General features: G+C 46.2%; 1 protein-coding gene across 3 annotated transcripts; it reads left to right on the forward strand.

Annotated features, from left to right (window-relative positions):
• Positions 1–7,282: 7,282 nt before the first annotated feature.
• MON1B (MON1 vesicular trafficking associated B) lies at positions 7,283–15,370 on the forward strand. Of its 3 annotated transcripts, none has more exons than XM_090260126.1 (6): positions 7,283–7,578; positions 7,829–7,986; positions 9,843–10,172; positions 10,717–11,536; positions 11,914–12,061; positions 14,415–15,370. In XM_090260126.1, exons 2-6 carry the CDS (start codon positions 7,839–7,841, stop codon positions 14,622–14,624), a joined length of 1,656 nt encoding a protein of 551 aa, XP_090116252.1. In that variant the 5' UTR covers positions 7,283–7,578; positions 7,829–7,838; the 3' UTR covers positions 14,625–15,370. The 3 variants fall into 3 exon arrangements, with proteins under 3 accessions (XP_090116252.1, XP_090116253.1, XP_090116251.1); XM_090260127.1 differs by having other exon boundaries at positions 7,283–7,413; XM_090260125.1 differs by having other exon boundaries at positions 7,283–7,986.
• Positions 15,371–15,408: the final 38 nt, after the last annotated feature.

Below are 15,408 nucleotides of genomic sequence, written 5' to 3' on the forward strand. Positions count from 1 at the left end.
CATGTGACCCACCCCTATGACCCTCTAAACCTATTTACCTTCCCAAGTGTCCATCAACAAATACCATCACATGGGGGTTAGGCTTTCAACATATGAATTTGGGGGAGACATATTTCAGTCCATACCAGGTAGGCAGGATAATGTCCTCCCCAAACCCCTAAAATATCCATGTCCTAGTCCCAAAAACCTGTGAATATTACCTTACCTAGAAAAGGGGGCTTTGCCAGTGTGAGTAAATTTAAGGACACTGAATTGGGGAAATTATTCTGGATGATCTGCGTGGGCCAAATTTAATCATATGAGTCTTGAAAAGTAGAGAAGCTTTCTTGGTTCTCAAAAAAGTGAATGAGACTATAAAAGAATGGTCCGAGAGATGCAACATTGCCAGCTTTGGAGTTGGAGGAAGGAGACTGTGACCCAAGGAATGCAGGAAGATGAGAGAAGCTAGAAAAGGCAAAAAAACAGATTCTCCCCTAGAACTTCCAGAAAAAAAAATACATCAACAACTTGATTTTTAGCCCGACGAGACCCATGTTGAACTTCTAACCTACAGAATGTTAAAATAAATTTGCACTGTTCTAAGCCACTAAATTTGTGGTAAATTATTACAACGGCAATAGGTAATTAATATAAGGGCATTGATGGATGGATATCTCATGAGAATTTGTTGGACTTCAGAAATTCACCCCACCCCTTCAGTCAAAGCTATTTTTAAAGATCTTGTATTTTGGTGGAGATATGGAGGTGGGAAGAGCTAGTTTGTTTACCTTGTGATGTCGATTTCATGAAAAGGCATATTCCTGCTGACATAGGGTGCAGGGACTTGCCACACCCACCAGATTAATTCTGGATTAAATTTCAATTACCAGTCTGGTTTATGATATTCAGCATTTCTCATGTGCTTATTAGTCATACATATACTTTAGTTTAAGAAGTACCTTTATTGCCTTGACTTCTGTGGCTCAGTGGGATGGGTGTTGTACTGCAAACCCAAAGGTCTCTGGTTCAATTCGCAGTCAGGGCACATGCCTGGGTTGTGGGCCAGGTCCCTGGTTGGAGGCATGCAAGAGGCAGCCAAAAGATGTCTCTCTGGCACACTGATCTTTCTCTCCCTCTCTCTCTCCCTCCTTTCCCCTCTCTCTAAAAATAATAAATTCTTTTTTTAAAGTATCTTTATTAAAATATTTTGCCCATTTTTATTGGGTTGTCATATTGAGTTTATAAGTTCTTTTAATATATTCTTTGAGAATTTTAGACATTTTAAACTGCATTTCCCCATTGATTCATGATGTTAATCATCTTGAATGTTCTTATTTACCACATGTATACTTCCTTTGGTAAGATTTCTTTGTCCAACTGTCTATCTGTTTATTTATCTATCTCTACCAGTCTTTTATTTTTATTCTCTTGATATATTTATATATTTTTAAGTCATCCTCTTTTTGATGATCGATGCTTTTTGGTGACTTAAGTGAAAAATCTTTCTTAACCCAAGATCATGAAAATTTTCCTCTTACATTTTCTTCTAGGAATTTTATAACTTTGGTTTTTATGCTATGCTTAGTGATTGATCTAGTTTGAATTAATTTATTTACAGTGTTAATCTAGGGTTGAAAATTTTTTCTATATAAAAATCCTTGAGCTATCTTGGTATGTTGTTGTGCCATAGAGGTAAGTGTGGGGAGAATGAGCTCTTTAGTCTGTTCTACTGATACATATGTGTAAACTTTCTAAATACCACATGCTCTTTACTGCAATCTCATTATGTGATCAAAACTGCTAGCGTAGGTCTATCATTTTTTAAAATGGTGTCAGCTAAAGTATTTGCATTTTCATGTAAATATGAAGATAATATCATGTTTCCTAAAAAATTCGTGGTAGTTTTGGAATTTTCCAATCAGTGATGATAGTATAATCCTGATTGACTTAGATAGTCGTGGTTTCTTACAGCAACATTTTATCGTAGCCTGGATATAGATCTCCCACCTATGTTGCTAACATTCCCACGGTTGTGTGTTGTTGCTGTAGTTGCATGTTGAATTTTTAAAATGTCATTACTATTTAACTGTAGACATTTGGATAGGGGTGCAGTGGTATCTCTCATGGTTTCCATTTGCATTTCTCCATCGCCTGATTAGTTGAGCATCTAGTAATTCTTATTTATCATATGTATAACTTCTTTGGTAAAGTAGTTGTCCAATTTTGCCAATTTTGTACTTGATTATTTATTTTCTTGTTTGTGTATTTAGGATATAGTCCTTTATTAACATGTGATTTCCCCCCAACCTGTGGTTTGTCTTTCATTCTTTGAGCAGTGCTTTTCAAAGAGCAGCCTTTTTTTTTTTTTTTTTTTTATGAAGTCCAATGTATCAACATTTTCCTTCTTAGCCTTGGTGACTGTGGCTCAGGGTGTTTGTGAAGCTGCACCAAGGTGACAGTCAGGACTACAATTATCTCAAGACTCAACTGCAAACTTACTTGGCTCTTGGTGGACTTAGTTTCTGTCTTGGGAGCCACGTCATCCATCTCATGACATAGCATCTGGCTTCCCCTAGAGCAAGAGAGATAAGGAGTTTGCTCAAAAAGGAAGACACAGTCTTTATATCTAATCAGAAAAAGATAGCCCATCATTCTACCATACTTTATGCCTCAGAACTGAATCACTAAGTCCTGTATACACTTAAATGGAAGGGTTTACACAGAAATATGAATACCAGGAGGCAGAAGTAATTGGAGGATATATTAGAGGCTGCTTACTACAGTTCACTCTCTGACACCCCAAATTCATAACACTTCCAAGTCCCCCCCAAAAAAAATTTTCATCTTATTAAAAGTATAAACTCAAAAATCCAGAATCTCATCATCTAGATAAGGCTCAAGTATGAATGAAGCTTTTCTGGTATAGTTCCTGTTGACATAAGAACACCCAAACCTGTAAAGATTTTTATAAAAATGTATTTGAACCAAACAGAGGATACACCTGGAAGCAAGATCTCAATGGATTTATATAAATGCTTCTCAGAAATAAAGGTTTGCAGTTTCTTTTATGTATTTGAGATTAAAGAGGGAGACTAAGGAAGATTACAAGGAGGTGGGAGAAAGCAAGACAATGATTGTATTACTGGATAGTTAAGGTATGCACTCTCTTGAATGCTTTAAAAGGAAGGTTCTGAAAGGAGGTATTTCAAAGGTGTGTGAGCCTAGATGCACAGAAACAATGGACAGGGCTTGCTTAAGGCAAAGATAAGCATTTTAGTAAAGAAGTTACATGTCTGGGGCCTGACTACCCACCATGACCTGCCCACTTAGGAATTTATGATCACATCTCCCTGGAAGGTTACTTTCCATAGAACCCCCTTTTCTCCTCATCCACAGCTATATAAGCCACAGAAACAAATGTGTAAATGTGATAGGTGTACATCTGTGATTTTTTAAAAATTTACAAACTCCTCTTACTAGCACCCAGAGGAAGAGACAGCCCATGGAGAGCACCTCAAACTAACGGTACTGAATGGTCTGGGGAAGGTGGGAGGGTTTGAAAAGGCTGGTTGAATTGCGGGAACTGGTACAGGGGCAGTTTTGTGTGGTAAGGAGGGTCGCTTGCTTGGAGAAGCCAGTGGCTCTGAGAAATTGAAGGGTTCGTATGTTTGGGGAAACTGTGTATGTTGATTTGAAAAAGCTAGAGGACTAAGAATGATTATGGATTTGGAGATGATGATGGGCTTAGATATTTTGACTTGTGGAGGATGTGAGATTAGGGGACTGGGTGTATTTAGAGAATTTTGAATAAACTGGGCATCTGGGGGTTGAGGAATTTGGTAGATTGTTTTAGGGCTTGATACAGTTGAAGTGAATGAGTTTGGTAACTTTGGGGAGGTAAGTGGACATGGGGAATTTGAGCCTCACAGAGAATTTTGGATTTGAGGAGCTTTGAAAGTGTGGAAATATTGCTATGTCAGGGGAAGTTAGAGGTTTGGAGAGTTTGATGTGTTTGAGCAAGCAGGTGGATTTGAGCCATGTGTTATGCTCAGGATGTTTGCAGGTTTGGAGAAGTTGAACAGCATAGAGAAGCTGGTGGATATGGGGCAGCTGACAGGCCTGGGACATTGTTGGGCTTGAAGAGGTTGACGGGCAGGGGACATTGGTGAGTTTGGGAAGGTTGAGATTTTGGTGTGTTTCGTTTTGGAGAATAGTATTTTTGGAAGGTTGCAGATTTGTGGAAGTTGGTAGCTTCAGGGATGTAGGGAGGCTCATGAATGTTAGGGTGTTTGGGATGATTGTTTTGAATATTTTCTTGGGCTTTAAGGGTTTCAGAGTTTTTGAAACACTGTTGAATACAGTCAGGATGAGCTTTGGAAAAGGTTATCATATTTGGGGAGACAGTGTTAGGGGAGAATTTGGAATTGGACACATTGAGTGTTTTACAGAGGTCAATAACTTAGGATGTGTTTAAGAGCGGTTAAATTGGTAGATTTGGGGATTTTAAAATTAAAGAAGTTGATTGGCTTAGAGAGGATGGTAGGTTTGGGAATGGGGCTACCACCCTATTGAGTAAAATAGAGTGGCATGCAGAAAGCTCTGAATTTGTGGTTTCACTTAAATTGATTAGTCCCACAGAGTGGGCAGATGCTAGTCTTGTTGCACCTGAATTCAGGGCAGGCGGTATTCCATTCAAAATTATGTATCTAGGAAAGTATCCAACACTTTTACTGTGGAAGTCTGTTTGAGCCATGAGATGAATGTAGCTAAGATCATTACTCCTCTTCTCCCAATTCCTGTTCACAGCATAATCTGGAGAAAATAATAAAAGCAAAGGATCAAAGACAAGAAGAATGACAAGTAGAGACAGAAAGGGCAAAGCACAGTGAGGAACAAGGATTGAGGAGACAGCAGAAAACAGCATGACGGGGCAGGGAACAAAAAGTACGAGCAGGGAGAAGTGATCAAATCAGAGAAGAGAGTATGGAACGAGGTGAGGGGCATAGAAAAGAGAGACCGGACAAGGAACAGCTAGATAGGGAAGGTAACAGGGAAATAAGGGCACCAAATGCTCCTGCACTGTAGGTACAACTGAGGGAACTAGACACAACCACACTACACAAATACACTATAACATTTCTATTTCTGCTCATGGCCATGTTCTTCTTCCCATCCCATTTCATACCATATATGTTCAAGTTCAATTTCCTAGCATTCGGGAAGTCTAGAAGAAAAAGAACCCATAGCATGAGAGTCAGCAGCATAATGTATTCAGATAAGCACAGACAAGTTCCTAATGTGGTTTTTGACCTGTCAGTTTCAGAGGCTCAAGACATCCCAGACCAGCATAGAAGTACACATGGTTGTTCAGACCTGGGAACATAATATTGTAATGACCTCATGAAAGAAAATATGCAAGGGAAGGACTCTTTCCTGGGCCTGTGGATGGGGCCCAATATGGAAGTGTTTAACAGAGAGGACAAGTGTCTGGAGACTGATCAAATCACCCCAAATGAGGAAAATCTCATTGGGGATGCCCATTTTGGGTTGTAAGCACAATTGTACTCCTTAGCAGTCATACGAATATACTCAAATACTCTTCTGTTGCCCTTGGTACTCTGTACTGAGGATTGAAGAGTATTTATGTGAATCCAGGGTCTTACAATTTCACCAGGATTTACTGGAATCCAGAAACTCCATTCTTTTTGGCCAGGACTGTTTTTTAATGTTGTATTTTGGTGGGAACATGGATGTGGGAAGACTTGGTTTGTTTACCTGGTGATATTGATTCATGAAAAAGCATATTGTCGCTGACAGGACAAGGGCCATGGAATTTAGCACAGCACACTGAGGGAAAGGGAATCGCAACTCAGGAAACCCCTGCTGCGAACGGATGAGTTTACACCTCAATCTCCTGAGGAGTGATCAGAGTCTATTTCTCCTAAGATTCCCCAAAATAAAGAGGAATCCTGCTGGCGATAGAGCTGGGTGCTCCACAGAGCTGGTCCACAGAGATTTTGCCCTGCAGCCCTCTGAACAGGTGCCCTGTACTGGCCAGGGGGGGAGACAGTGAGGAGCCAGAGACCACGAGAAAGTGATTTGAGAGCGACAGAGAGTAAGAGAGAGAAAGCGACATCCTGGATAAGAGGAAACTAAGGAACGTCTGAGAGACACAAAGACCTAGAGAAAGAGACAGAGACAGAAAGAACTGAAGGGATTGGGAGGGCGGGCACACGAGACACAAACACCGGAAGAGAGACACAGACAGACGCAGAGACACCCGGACACTGAGACAGAAATAGACAGGGAGCCGCAGGCAGAGACATACAGAGCTAAGGGGGAGGGAGAGTCCAGAGCAGGCGCGTCCACCCCCGCGCTCGCCCTCACTCTAAAATAGTGCGCTAGGACCGCTCTAATGCCCCCCAGGTTAAGAAGATCAGATGTAGCCACTGCACTGTTATTTCTATACTGACACCCTCCAGGGGGCGGGTCCCAGAGGCGAGAGTCGCGACCTGCCCTCTCCCAACCAATAGTACACGCAGCAGCCGATGGACATTTTCCTCAACCAGTGCGACTCAGAAGGCTGGCAGAGCCATGCCCATACACAACCCTGTTAAACCTGAACTTCGAATCTCTACAGCTCCTATTACAAAGTCGTGTATTTGAAAGTGAGGGCAGCTCCGCCTTTTGCCCGACTGGGCAAGCCTTGATCAGCCTGCACAGTACCTTCTCAAGCTCACTATCCCGCGCCGTGAGGATGTTCAGGGCTCGCGCTTCCTTTTTTTCCCAGAGGCCGCGAGCCCTTTGCCTGGCTGAATACCGAGAGACTCATTCTGTATTTCCTACTTCTGTGAGGTCCGCCTCCCGCTTTAGCAGCCAAGTACTATAGGCTAGCAGGGTTGCGCATGGCATTCCAATTGGAAGCGGTGACTGCCCGTCAAGCATTCTATTTCTGCCCAGACTCCACTCCACCCTCGTCCCCACGCCTTTGCTGGTGGATAAGGGAGAGTGAAGTTGCCTCACTTCTAGGGAAGCACGTCTACTGTTGGTGCACCAGTATCAGTTCTCACTTAGGCTGTAACTTCCTCAAATAAAGGGTGGAATTGGCTGAAACCTTCGATTGGGTCCGGGAAAATGTCAGTCAAGGAATGGGCGGGTGTAAGCACAATTCCACACACAGTGTTGGTAGAGATAAGAAGTGAAGCCGGCTTCTCTTGATTGGGCCATACGGGAGGCAGTGCCGCCCTCGTACTCTGGATTGGCTGAACTTGAGCCGCGCCTCCCTCACGCCAAAAGCCCTCAGTACCAGCAATGGGCCCGGCTCGCCTAGGATAGCCGGGCGAGACTGTGCGGTGGAAAGGCGTGCACAGGGGCCTCGCTTGGTTCCCAACCAAATCCGACGTAGATCCGGGAGTGGTGCGCTCCATCTCAACGGTGAGCGAAGGCCAGTGGGCCGCGGGAGAGAGGGATCGGGTCCCGCGGGGAGCAAATGCAGCTCCGCAACGGGAAGTTCTTTCAGAGCGTCGTCGCACCCGGAAGTATGGCAAGACATCAGTCTCACCCGGAAGTGTGATGCTACGGCGGCTACGGGAAGTAATGGTACCTGACCAATTGAAATACCGGGTTAAAACAAGTGTTTTTGTATCTTTATTTCCTGGGGCTCGGTAGAGCCTTCCTTTTCAGCAAGTGTTGGAGAATGCAAATATTTGGTCATATTTTTAAATGTCTCATCCTGTTGAAAATCGAGGGGAAACCCGCACTAGGAGCGTGTACCAGAGGGCTAAGCTCAGTAAAGGCTTTTAAGAAGTTTCTTTTGCTGCCCGTCACCCTCAATTCCCCTCCCGCACAGGGATGTGCAGATGGAGGCCGGAGAAGACACTGCTGCCCCAGCCCCCGGGGACGCAGAGGACTTGGAGGACACGCGGTTTCCCAGTGAGGAGGCTGAAGACGGTGGAGGGGTTCACGAGGACCCGACAGATCTCGGAGACGGGAGCCTGGAGGAAACAGGTATGCCTTGTCTTCGCTGGGGTCTAGGAAAGCATTTATAGAGGGTGTCATTGTTGAAGGAAGTCAATGAGGGACCATCGAGGAGTCCTTTGGGTATAACAGGGTTTCATGTGGTCAGTAGGAGGTCATTATTGATCACGTTGTAGCTTAAGTCATCGAGGAATGAAAAGGAAGTCAGTGGGCATCAGTGAATGTTCACAGGGGACTTAGAGTGAGTTTAGGTCTTTTGGATCAAAGAGGAGCATTCGGGGTTTAGGATATATAGGTCAATGACTGACCAAAAGGAAGTTAATAGAGTCAAATGTGGACTATTTAGAAATCAATTTCTTAGGGGCTAAGGTGTTATTTATTTAAGTCACTGAGATGGGGAAGAGGATCAATGGGAGCCAATAGGCACTCAGAGTCTATCACTGAGGAGACAATGGTGAGTTGTTGGAGGGAGCCTTTTAAGGAACCAAATGCAAATGTTGGTGGATGTTATTGATGATCATTAGTGGGGAGACAGTGGACATCAGTGCATTAGAGGACCAGTAGGGGGTTCTTTGAAGACCCAAGTGGATGTGTAAAGGTATTCTGTGGAGAATCAATGGGAGTCATTGTGGCATTGCTCACTGACCACTTTGGAATTAGTGGCTGTTAATGGAATCACTGAGAAGGATCAGTGGACATCTGTAAGACTAAGTGGTGGTGGTGGGATCTTTGAGAACTTGGGAATTATTGGCAAGTAATGGCAGATATTGGGAGGAAGTAATTGGTAATTAAGGGCATGTGGAGTCAGAGAATGAGGGAATGTGAGGTCATTGGAATTTTATGGAAAAATTGTTGAGATGTAGTTGCCAATGGATAATAATGATTGTCTTTGGGAGATCAATGGACATCGAGTGGAATAGATGGGAAGGGTGCCAGGGGAGTCAGTAGGAGGCATTGAAGTCATGGGTTTCCTTTGTGATTGTTAATGATGATCATGGGGAACGGCAGTGGAGATCATTATTAAAGTTCTGCGTGTTGGTGTATATTATGATGGTTATTGTAACAAGGGGAGTGGATGCCACTGAGAATAAAGGAGGGTCGGGGCAGTCAGCTGAAGTCACTGAAAGTCTTGGATGTTAGTATAGGTAAATAGTGTTCATGGTGGGGATGGAATGGACATGGAGTAGAATAGATTGTGGATAAAGGCAATCATTGAAGGTCAATGAAGACCCAGTTATTAGTGATGTTAATGTGAGGTCATTAGAATGTTGGAAAACAACAGTGGGAATAAATGTGGTAGGGGTGAAGAGAGTCCTAAAGATCTGGGTATTAGTGGATATTTGTGGCAGTCATTGAGAAAATTAGTGGTCATGATCAGTAATGTAAATGGTGCTCAAGAGGGTCAGTGGGGTCATTATGGATCAGTGGACACCAATGATAATAACTAAGGGGTTTGGATAGTGGGGACAGGGAGCAGCCAAAGACCTAAATATTAATAGATTTAATCATAGCTGTTATATATATTGAGGGGGGAGTAGATATCAGGAGAATAATGAGGGGTCAAAGGTTAGTAATGGGGGATCATTGAAGATAAAGGTCATTCAGAGGCAATGGGGTACTTTGAAGACTTGAAAATGGCAGTTATTGAAAGGGGAATAATTGGTCTTTAGGGACATAGAGGGTTCAATTATGACAATGAAAGTTTAGATTATCAGGGTTTTAAGGGGATCATGGGATGTGATTGAGGGACAGAGGAGATACCTGGAGGTCTATGTCAGCATCAGGGGTCACTGGGGATCCGGTAGGGGTTTGATTTGGTGGATCCTTGGGCACATGGGGTTAGTGGGAGTCCATAAGCAGGTGACCCACCAGGAGCTCTCTTTCAGGATCCGAGACCAAGGACAAGTCACCCAGCCTGCTGTCACCACTACCCCAATCAGAGTCCCCTTCATGTACTTGTGGTCTCTGGGATCCTTCAGCCTCTGAAAATAGTCCCACGGGTGACCCTGAGAGTGGCTCTGGGGGCCAGGGCGGAGACCCCAGTGACGAGGACTGGCGTAGCAAGCGGAAGCACGTGTTTGTGCTGAGCGAGGCAGGCAAGCCCATCTACTCGAGGTATGGCAGTGTGGAGGCACTGTCAACTACCATGGGTGTGATGACAGCCCTCGTGTCCTTCGTGCAGAGTGCAGGAGATGCCATCCGTGCCATCTATGCTGGTGAGCAAAGGTGCAGGAGGCAGAACAGGGGGCAGGGACTGGGAATATGCCTTTGGCCGCCTGGCTAGCTGTAGGTCTGTCTGACTTCCTGGAGCACACTCCAGCCAGCCAGGTGTGGGTCAGTGTATGTGGATGGTTGTGCAGGGTGGTGGGGGTTGTCCATCTGTCAGTTTGGCCTTCTGGGTTCTGAGTGATGAACTCACTGGGATTTAAGTGAGTGGCTGGATATTTCCTTGTTTATCTGACAGGACAATTTTGTGGGCTGTGTGGATGCGCTGGGTGTCTTTTTGGCTTTGTCAACCCTTGTTTCATCTTCCTCCACTTCATGCTGTATGTCTAACCTGTTTCTTTGACCATCCTATCATGCCTCTAAAATGTTCATACTCCCCCAGCTTGTCCTTACCCTAGTCCGAGTGGCCAGTGACCGCACAAGCTTTGGTCAGAGGTGTGTGTGTTCAGGGAAAGGGCGGAAGAACCTCACCTGATCCCCTCCAGTCACCGCTGACTCATCTCTACCCCCTGCCCACCCCGTTCCCTCTCCTAGAGGACCACAAGCTGGTGTTCCTACAGCAGGGCCCACTGCTGCTGGTGGCTGTGTCAAGGACGCCTCAGTCAGCAGCCCAGCTTCGGCAGGAGCTGCTCGCTGTGCACGCACAGATCGTGAGCACATTGACACGTGCGAGTGTGGCCCGCATCTTCGCCCGGAAGCAGAACTACGACCTCCGCCGCCTGCTGGCTGGCTCGGAGCGCACACTAGACCGGCTTCTGGACGGTGTGGAGCGAGACCCAGGCGCCCTGCTGCTGGGAGCCGTGCGTTGTGTGCCCCTTGCTCGCCCGCTGCGGGAAGCGCTGGGAGCACTGCTCCGACGTTGCACGGCACCTGGCCTGGCACTGTCCGTGCTGGCGGTGGGTGGTCAACTGGTGACAGCAGCCCAGGAGCGGAGTGTGCTGGCTGAGTGCCGGCTGGACCCAGCTGACCTGCAGTTGCTGCTCAACTGGGTCAGTGCCCCGGCCTTTGCAGCGGGGGAGGCATGGGCACCTGTGTGCCTGCCCCGCTTCAACCCTGACGGCTTCTTCTACGCCTATGTGGCCCGCCTGGACGCCATGCCTGTCTGCCTGCTGCTGCTTGGCACCGACCCTGAGGCCTTCCATGACATGGCCACCTGCCGGCGCCTGGTGGAAGATGGCATGCACAACCTTGGTGCCATGCGTACGCTTGGGGAGGCTGCCAGCTTCTCTGATGCCCCATCGGCCAATGCCCCGTCCTACAGTGTGCAGGCGGTGGGGGCACCTGGCCTCCGACACTTCCTCTATAAGCCGCTGGACATCCCCGACCATCACCGCCAGTTGCCCCAGTTTACCAGGTGGGTCCTGACCCTGTGGGCAGTTGGCAGGGCAGGAAGGCTTATCTAACTGGAAGGTTCAGCATCTCATAGGTAAGACTCTGGAAAGAGAACCAGCCATGCTCTAGAAAGATGGAGTAGAATGGGTCTCTGACTGATGAGGGAGGCTCAACCACCAATCTCAAGGAATCTCTTATTCTAATGGAGAACAGGGCCCCAGTACTCAAGGAATCCCGTAGGTTGATGGAGAAGCTGGGCCTCCAGCCATGGAGATTCCTCAAGACTAATAGGGAAGGCTTAGCTCCCTAAGTTAATTGAATTCCCTTGACTTAAGGGAGATGGGCCAGCCAAGAAAGCCCTCGACTGACCTTGTCCCCTGCCTCCATCCCTCACTGCAGCCCCGAGCTAGAGGCCCCATACAGCAGAGAGGAGGAAGGGCAGCGCCTGTCGGACCTGTACCACCGTCTGCATGCGCGCCTGCATAGTACCTCCCGGCCCCTGCGCCTCATTTACCACGTGGCTGAGAAGGAGACGCTGCTGGCCTGGGTGAGTTGGGTAGGGCTCTAAAGGGTTAATTCTCTGCTTCAGTGTTTTTCCCCTCCATTGTATCCCCCCAGGCATAACAGACTATCCATCAAGCACACCATGCCTTTGCCTGGGCTCTGTATACTTTTGCCTTTAACAGTGCCCCTGCCACTACACACCTGCCTTTGAAACCCATAAGGGTCAATCACAGTGTCTATAAACCCCATTAGCCCCATCATTCTGTTTGCTGTGCCCCCATTAGTAATTGGTACAGTGTCTTCGACCTTGAGGAGGCCCCATTAACAACCATCACTGTCTGCTGATTTCCCATTTTCCCATTAGGTCTGTCCTTGTGTCTGCAGGCACCAGTTCAGTTTTGGCTCCATGAGTCCCTCCGCAGCACTCCTTGAACACTGTAGGGTTGGTTCCATGCTATGCCTTCCACCTGGGATATCGTTCCCTGGGGTCTTTTCAGGGCGCCTGTCCTCGCTTCCTGTGGGTCTATTAAAAGCCAGACATTCTGGGAGTTTGGTCAAGGTGACCCCATTGGAAATGACACCTTCCCCCCCTCTGCCATTTAGTGGTCATTTATTAAATAATGTTTTTGGTGTCTCTTGTGTATCAGGCACTGTTCTAGGCAAAGGACTTTATTTTCTTTTTAATTTTTTAAACTTTAATTTTTAAGCAATTTTAGACTTAACAAAGAAGTCACGAAATAGTACAAAGAATTACTATAAATAATTCCATCACCTAGTTTCTCCAGATATTAACAACCACAGTAACTTATCAAAATCAGGGAATTAACATCAGTATAATAATATCTAATCCACAGACTTCTTTCAGATTTCACCAGTTGTCCCACTAATGTTTTTTTACTGGTCTAGAATCCCGTCCAGGATCACATGTTGGATTTCTTTATTGTGTCTTCCTAGTCTTTTATTCTGGAACAGTTTCTCAGTCTTTTTTGTCCGTTATGACCTTACCAGCCAGTTAGTTTTTAGACTATTCCTCAACTTGTGTTTTTCTGATATTTTATGACCAAACTGCAGTTATGCATTTTTGGAAAGACTATCACAGAAGTGATGTTGTGCGCCTCTTGCATCATCTCAGGAGGCCCACAGTGTCATTTTGTCCCACTGTTAATGATGTTGACTTTGATCACTTAGTTAAGGTGGTGTCTGCAAGATTTATCCACTATAAAGTTAGTATTTTTACCCTTTGTACAATAATGAGTACATAGCATGAGGTGATTATGTCAGTATTCTGTTTTTCGTTATACTTTCATCCACTAATTTTAATATCCATTAATGATTCTTGCCTGCAACAGTTTATACTCTGGTGTTTACTAGATGATTTTTCTAACCCTATCATTTCTTTTACAGTTATTGAGATTCTGTTGTCTCAGAGAACTTCTCCTCTTCCTACATTTGTTTGTTGAATTTTTAATTTTATGCATATATCAGTATGGTCTTGTGGATTTTTCTTTAATTAAGTGGGCTAAAAGCCTGTTCTATCATTTATTTTGTTGCTCAGATTGTCTCTGATTTAGCCAATGGGAGCTTTGATTGAGGCAGGCTGGCCTCTGTGTCATTTTGATATGTCCCCATCACTGCTGGAGCACTTCTTACTTTGCAGAACAAGATGTTCCAAGCTCATCTTGTACTTTCTCTTTGTCAGTTCATTTGTCCAAGTAGCCTGTTAATTCTTTAGTGAAGAATGGTATTTCAAAACCAAGATATGGTAGGCTGAGGATTTTAAATTAGGGGGTGCCTCACCAAAGAGATGGCATCTAAGTGGGGCGGGAAGATAGCGGGCCATGGGTTTCTGAAGGAAGAGTACAGCTGGCGGAGGGAAAGGACTGTGCAAGTGCTGTGAGGTGAGACTGGGCCTGGTTTATGTTTGAGGAATAGCAAGGACAGGCTGGAGTGGCTGGAACAGAGGGAGGGAGTGGGGAGTAATAAGAGGTGGTGTGGAAAGGTAATGGTTATCTAGTCACATTAATTCTCTAAGGCTGGTGTGAGGAGAAATTGAATTAATCTTCTTATTATACTTAGGGTACAGATGATGAAGACATAGGTATATGGAGCTTAGAACAGGCCCTTGTATTGCTGTTATACCTGTTCTACAGATGAGCAAACAGTTTCACACATATAGCCAGAATCACCCAATGGAAGCCACTAGATCTAAACTGAGAACCCCTGGCCCACCCATGACATAATAATACCAACTTACCTGCTTTAGCTGAGTGACCAGGCAGTACCACGTGGGAGCTGCTGCCTGGTGCATCTCCCAGACAGGAGACAGGCACGTGCCTAGGGTCGGATGCATGGCCAGCTGAAGCCCAACTGACTCTTGTCTCCTCTCAAACCCACAGGTGACCTCCAAATTTGAGCTCTATACCTGCCTCAGCCCCCTGGTGACCAAGGCAGGTGCCATCTTGGTAGTGACCAAACTCCTGCGCTGGGTGAAGAAGGAGGAGGATCGGCTCTTCATTCGTTACCCACCCAAGTACTCCACACCCCCAGCAGCCTCATCTGCCTCTGCAGACCAAGCTTCCCATAATGGCTTGTTCACTGGACCTTGAGAGGCAGAACTCCCAGACTGGGCAGTGCTGGGAACAACCACCTTTGGCTGTTACCTTGTCTCCCCCCTGGAAATGGGCCAGGTGGGAGGGATGGAGTAGTTCGTGGTGGTGTCTGTGGCTGGTCTCCTCCTGGGCAATGGGGCAAGAGCTGAGGGCCCTCCCAGGAATGTGAGATGGGTGGCAGCATGACTGCCCACAGGTGAGCAGGCTGCTTCCCCAGCCCCCTCATGCACGTCCACCTATGGAGAAATCCTTAGGCCTTTTCCCTTCCCGCCTCGTCACTTCCTCCGCTTGGGTGATATTCCAGCCTCTGTCAGGGGCTTTCTCCTCCAGTCCTGGGCACCACACCCTCTGTCCTGCATCTGGAGTCAGCTTTGTCAATGGCTCTTCGCCCTGAGTGTCCAGGGCTGGCCAAGGGCTTTTCGGGTGGCCCACAGGGGATTCGGAGATTGTGAACGCAGGGCCAGCCTGTGCCTGGAAGTAGCCTAAGGCTACTTTAAAGAAAAAAAACTGAAGAAAAGGCCTAAACCACTCCCCACAAGGACATCCCTTTGCCCTTCATGTACTTCACCTTTACCCTGTCAAAAATGCCCCCCATCAATACTGGCTGCTGCTAATGTTAATGAGAAAGGTGGCCTCCACAGTCTACCTGTCCATGCACCCCAGGACAAAGCCTCTGACTTCACAGGGTAGACGAGATCCAGAAATTTTACCTGGGAGGTGCACTTAGCTTCTGAAGCCCGTTCTGCTTCGTGAAACAGAGATAACTAACCTTTCACAGGCT

Source organism: Furipterus horrens, unplaced genomic scaffold (genome assembly GCF_987537825.1).
Source record: "Furipterus horrens unplaced genomic scaffold, mFurHor1.1.pri manual_scaffold_13, whole genome shotgun sequence".
Classification (NCBI taxonomy): domain Eukaryota; kingdom Metazoa; phylum Chordata; class Mammalia; order Chiroptera; family Furipteridae; genus Furipterus; species Furipterus horrens.

Coding starts and splice junctions, on each gene's coding strand:
- MON1B (XM_090260125.1), top strand. CDS start 7,839: ATGGAGGCCGGAGAAGACACTGCTGCCCCAGCCCCCGGGGACGCAGAG. Junction 10,173..10,716: donor CATCCGTGCCATCTATGCTG/GTGAGCAAAGGT, acceptor TCCCTCTCCTAG/AGGACCACAAGCTGGTGTTC. Junction 12,062..14,414: donor AGGAGACGCTGCTGGCCTGG/GTGAGTTGGGTA, acceptor TCAAACCCACAG/GTGACCTCCAAATTTGAGCT.